The sequence below is a fragment of the Myxocyprinus asiaticus genome, chromosome 6, assembly GCF_019703515.2.
Source record: "Myxocyprinus asiaticus isolate MX2 ecotype Aquarium Trade chromosome 6, UBuf_Myxa_2, whole genome shotgun sequence".
In the NCBI taxonomy this organism is placed as follows: Eukaryota; Metazoa; Chordata; class Actinopteri; order Cypriniformes; family Catostomidae; genus Myxocyprinus; species Myxocyprinus asiaticus.
The window spans coordinates 38,652,882-38,675,043 of NC_059349.1; the positions used below are offsets into that span (position 1 = coordinate 38,652,882).

The 22,162-nt window shown below is 35.5% G+C and overlaps 1 protein-coding gene across 1 annotated transcript in view; it reads right to left on the reverse strand.

The window, feature by feature from the left end:
- Positions 1-21,154, reverse strand: part of LOC127442204 (insulin receptor-like) — a 121,667-nt gene extending 100,513 nt beyond the window's left edge. The window contains exon 1 of the mRNA XM_051700051.1: positions 16,597-21,154. Coding sequence (XP_051556011.1) covers positions 16,597-16,672 — 76 coding nt within the window. The 5' untranslated portion in view covers positions 16,673-21,154. The remainder of the gene's footprint in view (positions 1-16,596) is intronic.
- Between the last annotated feature and the right edge of the window lie 1,008 nt (positions 21,155-22,162).

Here is a 22,162-nt window from a genome sequence, read left to right on the forward strand (position 1 = left end):
GGTAAATGTTTAAATAAGGTGGTTAAATAAGATTTTTTTTTCACTGTTTTATTGCTTATTTTCGTTTAGTTTAAAGTGCAATTTGAATTTAGAAATGTCTTTTGTTTGTTTTTTGTGTTTCAATAAATGAATTAAATTTTTAAAGCAAAATCAATAAAGCAAAAAAAATTCACCGACCCTTGGCAGGGGGGTTGACAATGTAATTGTATATCGCGATATTTTTTAAGGTGATTACCGCTAAAATAATTTTTACATATCGCCCAGCCCTATTATGAAGTGGAGGATGCAGCAGACCATTGTGATATGACAATCTCAGCATCACTCCACCATTGTGATCCAGACACCTAAATCATCTCTTTAACATCCCAAAAGTGCACTTGACTACACGGTGCATCTAGATATATGCCATCTTATAATGCTCTTCTCAATCATTTGATCATTATTTGATGAATTATTGCTGCCATGATCGATAGAAAATATTGGGTAAGGGCATCCATTAAGCCCACGTACCCTTTAAGCCTACTTGTCTGTTTGTCACTTGAGTGTTATTTTCATTGCAAGCCAATCAGTAGAGCCAAAATTTAGTTTAGGACTGCTTTTGTGCAAGCATTTCCTAGAGACCACACAAGAAATGGAAGAAAAACTTTGGTGTGAAGACACCATGCAAATTGACACATATTTCATCTATTTCCCAATCAATTAGTTGGTAATTGTGCACAATTCATGTACATTTAAGAGATTAATGGTTTGATCTATGCATGAAATTAAATATTAGTCTGACTATAACTACCCATTATTTTGAAATGGAAAGTTTTTTGATTTAGCAAACAGACCACAAGGCCTGGTCAGTGGATTGGCTTCATAATGTGGTGTTCTGCCAAAGCATCAAGCATGTTAACCATGCACTCTTTACATTTTTGTTGTATTTCATTATGTATAACTCATAATAAACCATAAATTGTCTTTCATCATAAACTTTATTTTGTGTGTGTGTGTAAATTAGCATTTCAGATGGGCTTAAATGGTACAGAAGCACAAAAACCAAGCTGCACATGAGTTTGACTAAGAATGGCAAATTATTTTTGTACATGAGCAGGTATTTTTTTGTGTGTGATATTTTACTTCTGTGAGTATATTTTACCTTTATATATTTTTTTCTAACTTTCTTGCATATAGTAATCTCTTCTATTATCTCTTCTTAGCCACAAATCACTGCAGTACCAACTAAGCACACCATGCTCCCTTTAGGTCCACATCAGTGTTTTTTTCCAATGGGACATTTCTTGTTTTTAAATTTTAATCACTTTTCACTGCCAATAGCTAATTTATCAAAACAAATTATCTGCATTCTGTATTTTTTGTTATCTCTAGTCTGCTGTTAGACTGAGGTTAATTCAATATGCATTAAGGTTTTTTATAAAACTGATAATTCTGACCCTGTATTCCCGATCGGATTAGCCATGTTCGAAATATCTGTAAAATGACTATAAACGCGCACTTGGAATAGCACATTCTGTATTAAAGCGTGAATGGACGAATTGTTTATTACAATTATTAATAATACATTGTAAAATTAATAATACTACTTACTAAAAATTGGTGTCTTTCATCATATTGGTGTTGCAGGAATTTTTTTAAATCCAATAAGCCTCTCAAACTTTGCATTGTGCCCAAGAACACCTTTTTCCCGTGGTAAAATCTAGGGCTGGGTATTGATACAGATTTCCCGATTCGATTCAGATTCACAAGCTCTCGATTCGATATTGATTCATATGGGTATATTTTGGTTATAATGTCCCTTTTGCTTACATATGAAATAAATTATCTCCCAGCTAATGCTGTTAATTACACAGGGGACCTTCTAACTAGGTATATTATGAAAATATTAATTTTACTAATTATATTTTATTAGTTTTTCATCATTTGGGCTTTTAAAAATGAACAAACCCATGTATTTAATCAATAAATAAGATATTATATTTCATATATAATTTTTTGTTACATGTTTATTGTTTAATTGCATAATTTATACGGTTTACAAGTGTTTACATTAATTTCTTGAACACGTGCTAAAACCGGTACTGTCTCTTTAAGGAAAACCAGCATTTCTGTAAAAAGCATCTGTAGATGAGCGCATGTTAACGAGAAAGACTCAAATGGCTTTCTTTCATCTGTGCCATGCATGATTAGAATTAAATGTTTATTTTTTTTGTTGTTTTGATCAACAACTAACTGTAAAGAACAGAAAGGGTCTTAAAAATCTTTTCCGTGGATCTCGTCTTTGGACACACACAGAACAACTTTTGCTCTCAACACGCAGTGAAAGGATCTCGCTGCTGAATACTCCACCACTATACTACACAATTCATTCACTGTTGAGTGAAATCTAAACATTTACCAGCTAGTTGCCATTTTTAGTCGCATAGCGTGAAATTTGGTTGCAAATGCGAGTGATTTCCTCTAATTATATTAAAGGGATTTGGTGTGTTTCAACACTGATGTTGCAGCCATTTTCTTAAAGCAATCAGACACTTGAGTCTGTGCGTTACAGTGATTTTGTCATGGGTAAAGAGGATACAGGCACTCCACTTTGCATCATGCTAATGGCCCTGTCCCAGATGAAACCCTTAGCCCTTGCCGTCCACAAGTCCATCAAGACAACATCAAGTGTGCCATTTGGAGCAGGGCCTAAGAACATCCTTACCTATGGTAAAATCCCTGTAACACACAGCCTCTTATTGCTTTATTAGATCTTCCTTTTTCATTAGATGTTCACTATTCAATGAGAAGTTTAATCTTTCATGAACTAGCTTGAATTACAATTCCTTTTCAGCCATCTTATTTATTTAATCCCTTCCCTTCAACCAACTGTCACATAGACAACTTTTCACAATCCATTCAAGATGGATAAAACCAAGTCCTGCCCTTCATTTTTTTTCCTCATTGAATATCTAGTTTAACTCGGAAATATGTTACATTATGGACTAAATTTGGTTGCAACTGCTGTTTCATGTTGACTTAAAAGAAAAACCTTGAGACAGTGTATCAACAGTGTAACTGCTCTCTCTATCATGTTAGTGGCCAAGGCCTCTTTAAATGGATAATGGCCTCTGCTGCAACTAAAGATTCCAGGACGGTTTACATAAATTACATGCATACATGAACTCTGATTCGTGGTGGTCAGCTCTTGTATAACTGAGACCTTTCAAATGCAGGGCAGTCGAAGGACAGCAGCATGTGGTATTGGAAAGGTCAAAAATATCTTGGGTTGCTAGTACTACCAGTTTACTTTTGTTCTAACACTGGCCATGCCACAGGTATTCATAAATGTTGCGGTCCGGAAGTTTTGGAGCATGAGAAAGCTTAACCATCTAGTGTAACCCTACTGTCATGCCATCTTATTTTATCACACACACATGCACACAAACCCAATCTGGAATACCTCTACACTTTCAGCTGGGACCTTATTTTTAGCACCACACTCCTGGTTGAGAAACCAATACACTTTGTAAGAATGGTGTGTCTGGCACTTAGAAAGTAGCACAGAGCAGCACTGAGGCACATGAAAAGAACACTGGCAAATTCACTTTGCAATCCTTGAAATGATAGTAGAGTCAAACTTCAATCCTGGACATGAAATGATGAGTAATGCAAGTTACAAGCAGACATTAAACTTAGGGGCAGCTGTTTTGATCTGGAATGATACAGTTTTTGTGTCATCAGGACTTGAATATGAATTTTAGGATTTAAATTTGAATTGAAACGGAATATGCAGTTTTGAACTGGAATTACATGAAACTTGAAATTCAAATCTATGTGACATAAATTCAGATTCAGAATTTTTTATTCTGATTCAAGAAATTTGAAGTTCAATTCAGGTTTTATATTCACATTTGGGTAAATTAGACAAAGACAACCACCCACAGAAAGGTAGTGGCTTTCGCTTGGCCATGCTTCGATCCCATATTGGCACTACGTGGCCGCTGCCCTTTCTTCCACTAACAAATGTGACCTGTGCTGCTTTGTGATTGATCAAGAAGTTCAATTACATACAGCCTCGATTGCTCTTTCTGACACCCCGGATGTCTTCGTCTGAGTACCCTATATGTCTTTGTTGAAATTACCCCCATCTAAGTACAAAACCTGAAAATTTTGTAACCTGAATCAGTGTATTAAACATTCTTTTTTACCCCGTATTTATACAATACAGAAAGACAGACAAAACTACTACATTGAGAAAAGATCAAAACAAACAAAAAAAGAAAAGGAGGAAAAGGAAATGATAAATACATAAATACAAAATTATAAATACAAATGAAGAATAGAAAATATATAGTGATATAATTTCCAAAGTAAAGGAAGAGAGGGAAAAAGGATAAGAAAATATTAGGAGAGGAGGATAAGAGAATAATAGAAAGTAGCTTACATATAAAAAACAACAAATACTGTATATGTATGTAAACTGAGGTGTACTGATATATAGAATAGGTTATGTATGTTATGTTATGTTGACCTTGTGGTAAATAGTGTATGTGCATTAGGTGTTGAATAGGGAGGAAATTGTGGCCATTGCTATATTAACTATTAGCCCTAGGTCACTGTACGTGGCAGCGATCCAGAGTATGTGCAGCCCCATCGGTCACGCGGGCGACAGCCCACACACACGCCCCCAGCTGGTACACCAAAGCTCCCACCTCGCACAATGCACCCCCTGTATTAAACAATCAATCTAAGATCTGAATTTGTACCACATACATTTGACTATTAAGTGATGTTTAAAGCAGCATATTCAATTAAGTAAACATTAAAATTCAAGTCCATGTGGCACAAATATCATTCCATATTTTCAGCTTAGTTTAAATGTATTTTGTGGAAGACCAAAAACATCCATACATGGTTTATATGCAGAGGTCACACCATGTAAAAAAAAAAAAAACTTATTTTGGTAAAATATTAAAATATTGGTAAGTTATATTTTGCTAAAAAGTAGATCTACTGTGTAAAACGAAAAAATAAAACTTGGGAAAGTTTTTTTTTTTTTTTTACAAATAAGTTAAGTACTTCTGTAAGTCTATTGTGTGAAAGAGGTGAACAGCATATTTTCCAAGGATCAACATAATACTAATACTAGCACATACATAATATTTGAACTATAATCAAATCCTCAACGCAAGAAAAAAAGGGAGTTTAGGAAGCTTTTATATAAAGAGAACTGACTGGTGCAACCAATGCAATGCACTTATTTAAACAAATTGTGAGTAAAAGCATTTTCATTTTGAAAAGATCTCAACACAAACTATAACTAACAAGTTTAACTTACATTTAAAAGATGTTTTTGCTATCAAAACATCAATTAAGTTAATGATTTATGACAATGCTGATTTTATATGAGATTAAAGGAATATTCCAGGTTCAATAAAAGTTAAGCTCAATCGACAGCATTTTGGCATAATACTGATTACCACAAAATTTTATTTTGACTTGCCCCTTCTTTTCTTTAAGAAAATCAAAAATCAGGTTTACAATGAAGCACTTACAATGGTGAATCTGTAAATGTTAAAATACTCAATGTTTAGCCACAGACATAAACAATATGCATTATGATTTTAGTGTAGTGCTTACTAACCTTTTCTGTGTAAAGTTATCTCCAATTTTACAACTTCTTTGCCATCATGATGTAATGTCAAAAAACCCTAAAATGACTGTAAATAATGACAATTTAAACAACTTTCCAGTTCAAATAATACATGAGTTTTGACAGAAGAATTAACGTAAGTGTTTTTTATAAAATTATAAGCTACAAATTTTTGCCTTTAAACCCTCCAAAAACTGGCCCCCATTCACTTCCATAGTGCCTCACTTTTACCTCAATTTTTGCTTGTTTTTCAAGAAAAGGAGGGACAAGTCAAAATAATTTTTTGTGGTAATCAACATTATGCCACAAATGCTGTTGATTTAGCTTAACTTGTATTGAACCCGGAATGTTCCTTTAAAACTTGTGCCCCAACTATGCTCAGTTTGAGTAGAAAGTCCTGCTTTGTTAAAAGGGCTATATTTAGATTTAGACCTTACACATCGATTGAAACCTGTATTCACTCTGTACGTGTGTTTGACTTGGTGGCAACCATCATAAGACAATCAATCAAAGTCCTGCACCAAATGATGAAAAGATTTGTGATGTACAGTAGGTCTACGTATAAAAAAAAAAAAATTATGGCAAAAGGACAAGCCACACAGAAAAATGAAACAATGGAAAATATTTAACCAGGACACAGGGAAGAATAGTACAACTAGGCTATATAAAACCAGAAGTCTTAAAATGGGTGTGTCTCCAAACCTCTTTACTCACTTCCTTTTTAAGGTATCACTCTTTAAACTGTATTGCAATTGATCAATATGGCTTTTCCATCAAATAACTTAAATATAAATGCACAAATTGCACATCCTGCCTCAAGGGAATGCTAAAAAAAACCCAACTATCTCTCTTTTACTTTACTAATCATGGACTTTCTCCAGATATGATTTACAGTATACTACCATGAACCTCTAACCTTAGCAACCATAACCAAAATACCACTATGAATCTCTTTGAGATATATATAAAACATATTTACACAGTATATGGGTGATACATTGGGAGTATAAAAGTGACACCATGGTGACAACTTTACAACTTCCTACAACCCCCTCCCCCTACAAGAAAAGACTGCGACAGGGGTTACAGGGAATAAATTTAGCACACTGGATGAAATTGGCCAACCAGCACAGAGGAGAGTCTAGACTCAGGATGATTTAAAGATTAACCTGTACACTAGTTGCGGTGTCACCTTCAAACTGGCTCAGAAGAACAATGTTACTGGTTGGGTTTCCACCTCTAAATTGTGTAAGTCTCTGGCCACACACTTGAAATCAAAAGAACACCTAAAAAGGGGATCTAACAGTTGCTGCTCAAATGAATGTGAGAATAGGCATTAGAAGCATAAGTTTTAATTTGAGTCGGCATATCTAATTTGTGAAAGATCAACTGCACAATGTGCACGTGTGAATTCACGCTTGCTTGCAGGCAGGAAATTAAATACATTTGATTCAATATTATCTGAAACACATCTTGCCTTAAATTTTTTTTTTTTTAAAGGTTACTATTTTGACAAAATTACCCACACTGCATTAATCAAAAGACTAATATGCTTTAAAGCTGAAGTGTGTTATTTTGTTCAACATTGAAATACTTTCTCCAATCCCAGCTGAATATATAATACAACTATAGATAAGCCATTTGTTGTATGATTTTCCAGAAAAGTGTAAACACTGTGGCATCTTGAGGCAGCCTGACGCAGCTACATTGGCTCAGCCAATGGTGTGATTTGGGGGCGGGACTATTTATTTTAATAGGGACTATTAACAAATGGCCTTCATTCCTTTTTATCTTAATTATTATTTTTGCTGTTCCATTTAGTGATGCTAGTGGTGGAGAAATTACACACTTCTTTAGATTTAAAAAGTGTGTTTGTCATATTAATGTGAATAGCTGAACTAGCAACAGATTCTTAATCATCTCAAAGTATTAACCCTCCTATAGAGCACAACAGTTTGGTTCTGGAAGTAAAAATCCCAATCATTTATCCCATAGACTAATTGATTTTCAACAATAAATTATAAACCTTTAAAGGTAGACCTACCATGAGCTCTGAGGTTGATCATCGATGGTATAAGCTTCCATTAAAGCCATCGGTCTGCGTTATTTCAACTTAATTATTTAAAAATCGTGTATGATAGCACAATTCATGTTAAATAACTACATTACCCATGGTACAGCAGAGAACAATCAACCAATCAGAGAACCGTGGCAAACGAACCTGCCTCAAAACGACGGTCCACTCCCATGACGCACTGTGAATGATATAATCGAATCTATGTCTCTTTACCCTTAAACTACTTATCTATTTGTACATATCGGAATATTTTGCAATAAACGTAAAATATATTGTTTCTATACTTACAATCAACAACCTAAAATTTTATATATTCCCATCATTTTTTATTCAATGACATCATTCGCAATTCTTCATGGGATTGTATTTTGTGCCTTCGTGAAAGATGGTAAGTGCACAGCCTTGTACCTTTGTCTTTTTATCTGATTTTCAATTTTTTTTTTTTTTTTGCCTCAAAACAAAAGTTTGTGATGTTGTGATTTACCTCAGAGCTGGTTGGTCTGGTTCATGGCTTACAACTTTTTTATGAAGGATTTTATAAAAAATCTAGAAGAAATTAATGGGAAAAATACTTCCGGAACCCAGATGGCTGAAAAAATGGGCTGGCACTTAGGACTGAAACAGTTAGTCGAAGTTATCACCAATATCGACAATAAAAGAAAATTGTCAACAAAAATTTTCGTTGTCGAATAGTCATTTGATGAACATGAGATCACATTAAACTCTAATGATGATGCAGGAGAGCAGCACTGCAGCTCGCACCTGACTGAGAGGAAGAATTACACAGCTCAAAGTCCAGATGCGCTCTAAACTTTCCAAACAGCTTCAGGTGATGTAGATCGCAAAGTATGAGGGAATTATACAAAAATACCAAATAAGCAAATACAGAAGCACTCTCGTTGTGGAATAAGCGGAGCTCTTTAAAGGAAACACCCCGGCGTTACATCTTAAATGCAGTTATATTTAATATGTTATAGCTTTGTTAAAGTTCAAATAATATGGAAGCAGATCATGAAAATAACTACAAACTCTGAAACTGGCATTTCTCTGTGCAGTCAGCGCCTCTTCTATGAGTTGTGCAAAGTGTCCCGATCTAAGGGGGAGAGATTGAAACTGCACCCAGCTGATGCACACTCTGTCGCGGGGATGCTCATCCCTCGAGCGCGCATGCTTATGATGGCTTGTGACTTATTGAATCATAATAAATGTGTCACTGTGTGTTTCTTGTTGTGAAGAAAATTGGCAAAATATACTTATATTCAAAATCTATTTTCTAAAAGCAAGTCTAAATATCTTATATGCTGCTTCTCAGGTGAATGCATCTTTTTTTTTTTTTTAAGGATTTTTATTTGTATTTTTAATATTATATTTTTTCTTCTGCAGTATAGCTGAAAATGTACGTTGTTTTAAAGGAGTTTTAGATATTTATATTGGAAAACAAGCCAAAACAAAAACAAATCAAAAACATATTTTGTTGCAGTGTATAATGGGGCGAAGACTACCCTCTCTCACCTTCCTGTCCACTTCAGTCCATCTTTAACTCACAAAAAAAACAAAACTTGCTATTATTAATAAAGCTGTGTATTGCCAATTTTCTTCACAATAGGAAACACATAGTGACACATTTATTTGAGCATCCCCACGACAGAGTGTGCATCATACATTTTTTGCAGTGAATTTCTTTACTAAGTATTTCTTTAATGTATATTTCCCCCCTTTAATTCAGTGAATGTCATTTAGAGGTATTTTTAAAAGATGATTTTGTCCTCTCGGGGCAAGAGCTGAATAATCGGTTAACACCTAATGATTAATCATTGCAATAATCGCTGAATAATCATTCTGTTGCGCTCTATTGTCTTAACAAACTGCACCCTCAGGGCCTGGGTAGCTCAGTGAGTATAGACGCTGACTACCACCCCTGGAGTCGCGAGTCCGAATCCAGGGTGTGCTGAGTGATGCCAGCCAGGTCTCCTAAGCAACCAAATTGGCCCGGTTGCTAGGGAGGGTAGAGTCACATGGGGTAACCTCCTCGTGGTCGCGATTAGTTGTTCTCGCTCTCAATGGGGCGTGTAGTAATTTGCACGTGGATCGCAAAGAGTAGCATGAGTATCTGCGGTGTCATGCACAACAAGCCACGTGATAAGATGCGCGGATTGACTGTCTCAGAAGCGGAGGCAACTGAGACTTGTCCTCCGCCACCTGGATTAAGGCGAGTAACCGTGCCACCACAAGGACCTACTAAATAGAGGGAATTGGGCATTCCAAATTGGGAGAAAAGGGGATAAACTCCTTTTGTCCTCCGGGTCATTTCTGACCCATATTGAAAACTTTTCAAAATGCATACATTTTTTATTAGTTTACAATTGCCCTAATTCCCCCCTTAATGAAAATCTGTTTTATTGTGGTCCCAAAGTGTATGATATGGGAAACAATTATACTGAATATTAATGGAGTAACATCATTTTTAAAGAATTATTTACAAATAAAAACATTGGCCAAGGATGTCTCAATTTACGTTTATTTCAATCACTTTTGGCATATTATAAAATCTTAATTTTACAATCATTTATGATTTATTGTTCTTGTAGAAAATCAACAGTTTATATTTTAGTTAAAATTTTAGCACATGCCTAGCCTATTTCACAAATTAATCTCTACTGCCTTTTCCAGCAATCAAAATAGGCCCACTTTGCAACAAATCCAATCCTTCTCACTAATGTCAAACAATTTGTTGCAGTGTTACAGGGGTTTAGGAAGGTTTAGTAGTAGTTATTTCTGCCAGATAATGTTTTAGGAGAAAATTAGATCAAATAGGTCTTTTACCATTGGGGGGCCTTTACCCCCATTGTACCCTATCATAAAATATAATGTTCATAAGCTTATTTACTAACATATTACCTGTTCAAAAACAATAAATAAACATACTCTGTGTGTGTGTGCACAAATCCTGTTTGGGAGGAAAGTCTGCAATTTGTGGGAAACATACAGTACCCACCCAGTGGAACAGGTGGGTAAGCTAGTATGGACCTAGGAGCTAAATATAAGAAAATGTGAAAACATTTTAGTCAAATTTGATTCACAGATGTACAAAATATTCATTTAAAGATGCATAACATCCAGAAAGTTCAAAGGTAAAAGGTCGCAACTAGTTTTTCCCATACGGGTAAAAAAATGACCCGTTAAGACAATGGAAGAAACTATTGGATTTAAATGGTTATTTCTCTTAAACAATTATATACAAAAATAAATGTTCTTTTTTTATTTTGTTAGTGGTCTCGACAACGTCACGATGTTTGGTTCCAGTACCAAAAACTATGCAGTATTTACCTGTCCTGGGTGAAAAATGACCTAAAAGACAATTGGAGGGTTAATAAGCACTTATGAATATAAGCCTTAAATACGTATACAGAATAAACAAATATACAGAAGATTAAATGGATATGACACAATCAGACTCATTGTTTAAAAATATCCTGTAAAGGACAATGATACAGAAAAAAAAAAAAAGAAAAAAAAAACTGTGCGCATTACTTAGTAACCTCCTCATGAGACAATAAGACAACCTGAACAACAGTGACGGACTTTAAAACAGAACAAATAACAGGATAACTTTGAACTGTGCTCTTGAGGGCAAGGTTATAATCCTCAGTCTCACAAAAGACTCGATGGGTTAATCACAAGGGGGATCCATAATGGAAATGGACAATGTACTGTAGAAAATCAGGAAACACACTGGGATGAAAGTTTTGAGAATGTGTCTTGTAATACGCAGTGGCGTGGCTATAGGGTGTGGCAAATATATTTGAAATTATTTCTCACAGATTCAATGGTCATGTCATGTCAGCCATGACTTGACAAGGTTGAAGGTAGCAATTATGAAATTACACATGGCCTGCTTTCAGATATTAACAATGTAACCCGACAGGTGATTGAGTCAAATAGTTTCAGATCTCTAGTCAGCAGAGGTATAAATTATGCTGCTCTCTGTATCTGTGAAGAGACAAGAGTGACAGAAGCATGTGAAAGGTGACAGTATAGGGCTGTGAACAGGACTGAGGAGCTAAATTGAAATTTTTCACTGAAACATTACCAAAATTTGAATTATATTACAATTTTAAAGACATCATTTCAGGTAGGGGGAAAAATCTCCAAGACATCTAATTTTTAAATCACCTACGTCCACAAAAGGATGCAACAAATCAATATAAACCAATTCTTAATTCATATTTTTAAATATTAAGAAAAAAAGTTAAATTAGAAAAGAAACGCTTTAATAAACAATTCTATAGCTGGGTTTCCATCTACGTATTTTATGCGCATTTTGAGATATTGCATAAAAACTGCTGTATTGAAACACCAAGATGCGAATAAAATCTTCAGAAATGTGCATAAAAAACGTATACGCTCAAAGTGGATACATTTTTTATTCAATAAGAAGAAATGGGCATAAACTAGATGGAATCACATTTATCAAATATACTCCTATTGAATTTATTAGGAATACAAGATGTGCATCAAAAAAGTAATTTGACTGAATAATTCATTCATAACTGGACTATCCAGAGGACCAATCATCGCATCTGAAATATTGCTCGGGAAATCCAAAGCCTGCATAGAGTTGCAGAGCAAATAAGTCGAATGCAAACTTGAACTGTGCCGATGAGCAGGTTTATTGACAATTTTGAAAAATATATTATGTACATGGCAAAGTCATAAGGAAGGAGGAATGCACACACAATGCTCACAGAACTGTGTGACGCTGTCGCTCCAAGACATGAGACAAGGATCCTACAGTGTTTTGTCTGCATGCTCTAAACCACGAGTATTTTATAAATAAAAGAGTCACAGTGGTTTCGAAGAACAGACGGGATGGAAACGTGGCTTTATTCGAACATTGTCTTTGCAATATTATGGGTTTTCACATAAATTTAATTTGCAGCTATAATGGAAACAACTTATGTTAAAATAGTGTTCCACAATAGCCTGTACCGGTACCATAGTACTACCACAGACTCAAGCTTTATAATACTGGCGGTACCAGTACCAGCGAGACGCTGATAAGAGCGCAAGGTAGTCAAGACACAACTGCCACAGACTTCCACCTAACGGCTGTTCACTCTGAACAAGTCCGTCTTTTTTATGCAAGCATGCGCTAGACCAACCTTTTTTTGATGAACGCCCCCCCCCTACTTCATTACCTTACCACTGAAATGCTCATTCTACATTACAGCATTGATTTTGAGTTGGATGTAGATATAAATTTACTGGTATCAACAACAGTAAGGTTATCTATAACATCTATAAAAAGTAAAAAGTTAACACTTAATTTATGTGACTAAATTAATCTAACAGTGTGACAGAGTTGGAACTCCTTTCATCAGGTATTGATTCAATTCAAATTTCTGAAGGCAAACAAAATCAGTTATATTTTCTCACACACAAACTAAAATATTTTAGCCAATTTTTTTAAGGATTTATGCATTTCTATTTCATAATTACAAAAATTTAAATGTATTTATTTATTTATATTTATAGTTTTAACAGTGGTATTTGTAACAAGACCATAGTAAGCACATGGAAGCATTGATCTTCTTCACTACCGTGGTTAGATGTAACATGATTTCTATAAAGAAAATTATGGCATTTTTCACTCCCCTAATGTAGCCAATGTCAAATTTAATAGAGCTGAAGTAGTGATATGATAATATGTATTATGAATCTATGTCTGCCTAAAGTACAGTTAGTGTTACTAGTAAATTCAAGGGTGGTCATTTAGAATTCTGTGCCGAATTCAAATGGTTTCCGCGTCTCACGCCTCGTTTCTCAATGATTGTCGCAGCGCTGCAATGATCAGGTGCGCACGTTTAAGAGCTTGAGGCCGGTCTGTGAGTAAAAACGCACCTGCTTTGTGCTCGCGCTGCTCTGTCCATTGAGCCGTATCCACCCACAGAGCCATACAGGTGCATTAGCAGAAGTTGTGACTTCACCTGTCTATTTGACACTGCTAAACCAGATACATCAGATGCGTCGCTAGACTTCAGAATCAGATGAACCATGGTACAAATGCATACCAACCTGTATAATGGAGTCTAGTTATTTTAATGCAAACAGGAACTTGACAATCGATTAGATCAAAATGACTGATAAATGCCCTCCTCTCTACTAATTTGCTGTCAGCGCCCCCTGGTATCCTTTGAACGCCCACTGTGGGGCGGTACCGCCCCCGTTGAGAACCGCCGCGATAGACAGACGTCTTTGATCGTTGAGTCGTGTCTCGCTGTTAAGCATCTCATACAGTAACAATGCATTTTTTTAGACGCTGTGTCAATTTAAAAGGAAATTCAACATTTTAAACGCATCTCGAAACATTTTAGCATATGAATGTGCATTTGTATATTAAATTCAACGAATATTTGAATTTCAAAATTTCATTTGAAACCCTAAGACAGCAGTACTAATAGTCTGACCAAATATAACCTCACAAGTAGGCTAAATCAATTGAATGCCAGGCAGACAGATAGGATAACTAGTGGACAAACTTACAGAAGCCATTGCTAGTTTTAGCTAACAGCATTTCAGTGAAATAATTATATTATATAATGTAATAACAAAAAAAAAAAATCTTCTCTTTTAGGTATCAATTTCCCATGATTTTAGTTATCGAGCTATTTTTATGAAGCAAAGCACAAAATTAGGATATATTGTTGTTAATGATATATATAGGACAGATTTTGAACTTTGTGCAAATAAATGTTCTGAGATGATTTGGGCTCAGTGCAGATTTCCAGTCCTGACAATGCTGAAATGAGGCCCCAAAATAGTTTCACTCTTCCCTACAGTGGTTCACTACAAGCCTGAGAGGAACAAGAAGGGGGCCAACTTAGCAATTACACAACTTGTTTATGTTCGATCTGCTCTCAAAATCTCGCACAAACTGGTTTCTCTATATTACTCAATCTTTTCATTTTCAATTTTAATAAAAAGGGTGGCATACACCCTCCGGTGTGAGCTACTAAAAACTATGCCGTAAAAAAACATAAAGACGCAACATGCTCAAAATATGTTCTTCGCACATTACCTGGGTGTAAGCCATGAATATCTCGAATATTTGATCGTCGACATAGATAAGTGTAGCTAAGCAAAAAAAATTGTTTACTGGGATTAAAAAAAGGTCTAGATTTTCTGAAAGAGGCCTACAAAAACATGTAGGCCTACTAAGAGGAGTTAAATAGCATATTACACCCAGATCAAAATATTACAAGCAGAGACCCAAGAGTCTGATCATTTTTAACATATTATACACTGCTTGTTAATAGTTTTTCAAAACTCTGTAGGCCTTAACCACCTACTGCTCTGACACATGGAACAGAGTCCCAAAATGGAAACTGGCAGAACTTTGAATGCATAAATTTCATCCAAACCAAAGGCTATATTTAGAAATCTGCAGGACAACAAGATTAGAAAAATGTGCTTGGTGTTTAAACCAGCTCACAAATCAACAAATAAGGCCAAAAATAACATTAAATACCTATTCTCATCCCATACAACTTGATATATTTCATATGATTCTTCCCAAAAACATTTAGGTATTTTTCTTTCTTCCAAAAACAAAAAAACAAAAAAAACAAAAACAAATGTTTACAACTTAATTGTGGGGTGGACTGAAGATATGCCAATGTTTTGTTTGGAGCTGAACATAGCCAAGTGTGTCAAAAGCATGGTTATATTTATTTAGCTTTTGCAGGAAGTCTTCCAAAGACCACTAAGAAACAAAACACCAAGTGGTGACTACTTAATTACACAACAATTCAAATCTGTGTCTAATTAAAACTCATTACAAGCATGCATATATAAATTGTCTAGCAGGACATTCTACAGTATGTTGGGTGTTTTAGAAGTCTTGGGTGTTTAAAAAGTATTAAGCTAAGTATTACTAATAATTGGGGGGAGGGGGTCCCTGTAAATAACAGAAATTCATTTTCCACATTTTGAGCTAAAAGGAATGATCTAATTGAATGAAACAGATAACCTCGGGTGTCTGCAAAGCACTCCTTATGGATCAATTGTACATTTGAAACACTTGGTATTGACACCACAGAACTGCATTAATGCGTTGACATAAGACTTATTGATCAAATGTTCTGCATTGACTCCCATAATGTTTATAGCATAATTTTGACTCATCTGCAAATGAAATTTGACACAGGTTGTGGCTACAATCTTTTTTTTTTTTTTTTTTTTTTTTTGTGATGTATGCAAAACTTTAAAAAGGGAATCTTAAAACTCCATTACTAGTATGTTGATAGAGTAGTAAACTTTCCAAACTAATAAAGATCGGATCGCAGTGTTCCAGTAAGCAAGATGCAAGTTTCATGATTTCTTTGATCAATAAATACAAATACAGTCCTGAAGGTCTCGATTGATTTGATTGTGATTTAAAATCATCATGCACTCTCTGTCAACTCTGCAAATGGCTGCATGAAACAGGGGCCTGGCTGAACTTGAAAACCATTTCCAAGCCAGCAGTTTGAGCTACAAATAGATCAATGTTGTCCTCAAACGATCGATTATCTCGCTTTAGGGTCAAGGCACACATTCCGTATAACCGACAGTGCCATTAAAGCCAGTCTGAAACGATTAATCAAAATCGAAACGACCCAATACTTCATTAATTCGCCCATTGCCCTGCAATGTCCTGTTCGGCTCTGCTATACCAAATTTGTCACAGTGGTCAAGATCTACGGTTTCTTTTCCATTTCACAGTGACCAATTAAACTCGTGTACTAGCACTTAAACAAGAAAACAAGCTCTTACTATGTTAACTCTGTATACATTTGGAAAAGAATAATAATAATTAAAAACAAAGCTGATTAGTTACACTTACTTTCTCCATTTGTTTGTTGACAGTTGCAAACAGCGTAGACAGAGGCGACCAAAACAATCAAAGTCCGCAGCCGCATTTTGACCCCGGGAGAAGCCCAAAACCTCACTAAATATCCCCTCCAAATACGTCTCCGTTTGGCTAACGATCTGTTTTAATAGTCCAGTGTTGTTTCGGGAGATTGAATTTAAAATGAAAAGGAAAAAAGCCCTCTTGTCACCCCCCTCAGAAAAATGGGCGGAGAGGAAAGTCCAACGTGTTCAATCCGCTGGCGTTGCTGTGCTGACGCGCGCGCACTGAGTGCTGCTGCTACGAACACGCTCGAGCGCTAAGCTAAAGACAACGTGTGCTGCTGACTTTTATTCAGAGTAAAACAATCCAAACGAATGATGGGTGCATGCGAACAGCATCGTGTACGACGAGCATGAATCCTCATTTTCGATCGACTGCATGTATTTGTCCAGCACTTGCGCAGATTGCTTCAAGCATTGAAAAAAGGAAAAATAACGAGGATGAATGGCCGCGCGCATACAGCGCAGGCCGAGGTAGTCAACTGTGTGCGCTTGCTCGAGAGGCGCACTAACTTTTCATTCGATTTCCTCCTATTTATTTTTCTGGTGCACATACAACCTGCTGTTTATAGACTTATAAGTTGTATATAGTTGCCTCGAATTGTTCCAGGCAGCTTTCAAATTGTACTTTTTCCCAGGTGCCTGCTGAGAGCGAGCTTTCACCGTAGAGCATTTACGGTTCACCGAGCTTCACACAGTACGCTAGTTTCCCCGTACGTTGTCACTCGTTTCATTCCTTACGATAAACCTATCAGCGGACACCTCAGTAAACTGTCCAACAACTTCCGAGACAACTGGACGAGCAGTCTGCTGAAAAGAAGAAAAAAAAAAACTGCTGAGATTTCCACCTCAAATGCCCCAAATTCATTCAGTCTTAGTTGCTTTACTAGCAAGAAATGATCTTGCTTCCCTGGTCAATATAGCTAAGTGAAGCTTATTCAGCAGAGGTCACAATCATGGAATCACGGCGGAGAATATGAGGGAAAAAAGACTTTTTCCCCCTCACGCTAGTTGTAGCGAGTGCATTGACACATCCCATTCCCCTCTCTCTCTAAGGATCCCCTCTCTGTCTTTGCGCCAGTAAACAAGACCTGCCAGAGAAGCAGATAGAGCACAGGGGAAATATGGACTGGAATTCCGGACCGAACTTTAGAATAATTCAGCGCGCGCAGGATGGCCGACTATCGCGCGCTCAATAAACATGTCTCTGAAAATGTGAAGATGATTAAACTTTGGCTTCTAGACGACAAAATAAAAGAGTCAGGCTGAAGACTTGCACTATCAGCTTCGTATTTCAGCATGATTATGACTTGGGAAACGTTAGCATGCAACAACTGTATTTGAGGAAATCCTACATACTTGGTGAATTGTCATCTATCTATCATTTGTCAATAACCCAATGGATGATAGTAGATACAAAACATATTGTAGTGATAAGTCATAGGCGCCCCTTAAAGGAATAATTCACCCAAAAATAAAAATTCTCTCATCATTTACTCACCCTTATGCCATCCCAGATGTGGATGACTTTCTTCAGCAGAACATGGATGAATATTTTTTTTAGAAGAATTCCCCAGCAATTTTGGTCCATACAATGCAAGTGAATGGGTGCCAAAAATTTGAAGGTCCAAAAATCATATAGATCAGCATAAAAGTAATCCATATGACTCCAGTAGTTTCATCCATGTCTTCTGAAGCGATATGATAGGTGTGGGTGATAAACGGATCCATTTTTTACTATAAATTCTCCTCCCTGCTCAGTCAATCTCCACTTTAACTTACACATTATTCTTCTTGTGTTTTTGGTGATTCACATTCTTCATGAATACGCCCCCTACTGGGCAGGGTGAAGAATTTCTAGCAAAAATGGACTTAAAGGGGCATTCAGTAGTTCTCTAGCTAGCGTTAGAATTGCTCTTCTTTGGGTAGTTTTAGTACCGATGTTACAGTGGTGTTAGACGCTATACTGCCATCTTTCAACGTGGATCAGCATGATCGTCTCTGCTGCCCCCGCCAGCTCTGGAATATCATTTGCATCTGGAAAATGTCGCCGTTTGAGGTCATTTCTAAAGTTATTTATTACTACTATAATATAATTGCTTTGCCTAAAATAAACTTCAGAAATCAAGTGAACATGCTTCTACTGTTAAAGATAGATTATTATTGTTCCTCATATAAATAATCTTTGGAGACTGTCTACGTTTCACATTATTTCTAAAGACAGTTATTACCTTTATTAGAGAACTGCTTTGCGAAAAAATAAACCTCAATGATCTAGCGATACAGAATGTTATGGTAAAGGAATTGTTTTTAATAATCAAATTTAGCATGTCCTTGAATACTGTATTTGAAGAACTCAGCAAGCAACCAACCAATGTCATGGTTTCTCATGGATCTCCCGTTGTCTCCGCTGCTAAAGCAAGATAAATAAGTATGTTCCATTGTGTTCTGTCACCATGAAAAATTCCTTGTGTAAGCATACATGGCAATAAAGCTCATTTTGATTCTTTTCGTTCTTCGCGTCACCAAACAACACTGTTCTAAGCATAGCCATACGTATCTATCTACACAAGCGACAGCCAATGAACGCGAGGATTCTCTTCTTCGACGTTTAATGAAACAATGCGGGTCATGTGATTTCAACATGGTGAAAAACATTGAAGGGTGTGACCCGCACCATGTATAATAATTTTTTTTTAATAGAGAACTATTATGAGTACAGTCTTCATCTCATGTGAGTGTACACCATTCGGATCAAATTTCACAAAAACACAATTCATTCGTTAATGTGTAAAACTTTTTAAATTGGCTCCAAACTACTGAATGCACCTTTAAATATTTATCTGTTTCTCATCCACACCTATCATATCGCTTTTGAAGACATTGATTTAACCACTGGAGTCTTATGGATTACTTTTATGCTGCCTTTACATGCTTTTTGGAGTGTCAACATTTTGGCACACATTCAGTTGCATTGTGAGGATCTACAGAGTTGAAATATTCTTCTAAAAATCTTAATTTGTGATCTGCAGAAGAAAGTCATACACATATGGGATGGCATGAGGGTGAGTAAATGATGAGAGAATTTGAATTTTTGGGTGAACTATCCCTTTAAATTAATCTCAGCCTGCCTAAAATCTGTGACTTTGCTATAAACACGCAAGTGTTTTACTCAGTGGCAGCAACACTGCACTTGTGTTTTTTCTGCACGTGTGAGAATGCTTTGGTAGCTTTTCCCACCACTAAAAACTGACTAAAGCATGATCCAGTAGCAATGGAGTGTGGGCTGTGAAGGAGCATATCATTGGTTTGACCCACTTAACGAATACTAGCAAGAATCAGCATCATGTGACCGATTGAAGGAGAGGAGGAGGGTATGTCGCTCGTTTAGTTTGGTAATCTCATTAAACAAGGAGAGAAAGAGAATGGATGAATTTTAAAATAACCCTTGTGCTGTGTTCGTTTTGTGCTAACACATTTTGTGTTCCCGGTCAAAAATGACCGGCCCACTAAAATGGTTTATAAATCTCTCATATTGCATATATTATAACAAGATATTGCATTACATCTTTTGTCAACTTCTTTTTTTAGTAATTATGACTTTTTAGTATTAAAATAACTCCTTTTTTGAACATATTTTTAAAATAATATTTTTTATTGATAGAAGAATTCATTGAACTGAGCTCATATTGGGCTAGTGGGGGGCACTCCCTGCAAAAAACAAAACTATATAATTACATAAATTAATAACCACTTGCTTAATCTGAACAAAATAGGTGTCATTTTAAAGCATATAATCTGGACTTTGCAATGTATATAGCTGATCATAGCAATTCTAAAATAATGCTTTTTAATTTGCTGACAAATAAGAACTGTTTTGTTCTCATAATTTGCTAATTTATCATCAAAACAATTATATTCAGAGTTGGTAAAACCATAAAAAAGATTATATAGCCATGTGTTATATATCGTTGGAAAGGTCTCAATTTGTAGAATGCAATGAGCAAATTTGTTTCACACAGGTGCCAAACTGCAGTGAGTTTTAGTGTATGAAATTCCCAGAGACACACAAATATAATTTGTGTCTTATTACTTCCTGAAACATACATATAACACAGAAAATGACATATCGTAACTTATAGCAGACTATCCCAATTCAAACAAGCCCAAACACAACATAATATGATAAGTAGCTCTTGAAATATTCCTCAAAGAGTGTACATGGAAGACGATGCACAAAAGGGCACTCAACGCACATTGTGTGTGTTTGAGTGTGTTGTGTGTGTGCACATGTCATAGGACTTTATGTGTTCAAACACACATCCACATATGTGCTCATCTAAAGGATTGGGATGCTCCTGAACACTTAATATTTCTGTATTTTGTAGTCTAATCCATTAATTTCTAATGGCCAGTCATTGTTGACCTGGAACACAAGTGTAACAAACTGAAATAAAACCAGAAAATTTTAAAGAATATGGTCCAACTTTTTTGGTGTTTTCAAATACCATATGTGATCAAAGTCAAATAATTTTATCCCAATTAGATTAGGTAAAAAAATAAATAAATAAAAATCGTAAGAAAAAAAGTTGTCTGGGTCAAAATGTCTGGAACACAACATAAGGGTCCAGAGTAAAAGTGACTCATGACATTTCAATGATATCAGTGCATAAGTAAAACTTTTAAGTACTTTTAGGCGAATAATGTTGTCTTTCTTGTGTACCTAGTTCACAAAATTATGCTTTATTGTCATTTGCGGGGAAAACGTTTATGATATTTAAACATTGCTGAAGTTTCTTATTAGACACGCTGATTTTAATAAAGTATAATTACATTTTTTCGGTTGTGAACGAGGTACTTTATCAGTTGTTTACTAAATCACTCTAGTCAAAACATAAAAGACGTTAATTTGTTGCCACCTACTGGCGTAAAAGTGTGATTTACAAAAACTTACTGAAAGATTATTGAACAAATCTGAACTAATTTATATATATATTACACAGTATATAATTTTCTTTTTTTATTGTATACCTTTATTTTACCAGGGTTATTCTATTGAAATTAAAATCTCTTTTTGGAGAGATTTTCTCTTTTGAAAGAGTTACAAGTTAATGGCATACAGAGAAATATCATATGGAGTTAATTCACTCCACTAAATAACGACCAAGCTAAATGTGACATTTATTGTAATAATAGGTTTTTATGGTGTTTGATATAAGTTTTATCTATTGAAGTTGCTAAATTATTGATTTTCTATAATTTTTTTTTTTTTTTTTTTTTTAACAAATTTGTTAATGGAAAAAAAAAAAGATTATTTTAATGGTTCTTTAAATGGTTTCTGTAGTTTTTTATAACTTTATGACTGTGTTTATTATAGAAAATAGTATTCTGAATTAATATTAGCTGGTTATCTTGAATGATGTAAAAACAGTAAAAAATAAAAAACTATGCTAAAGAGTGAAATACGTTAAAGGTGCTGTAAGCGATTTTAGTCGTTG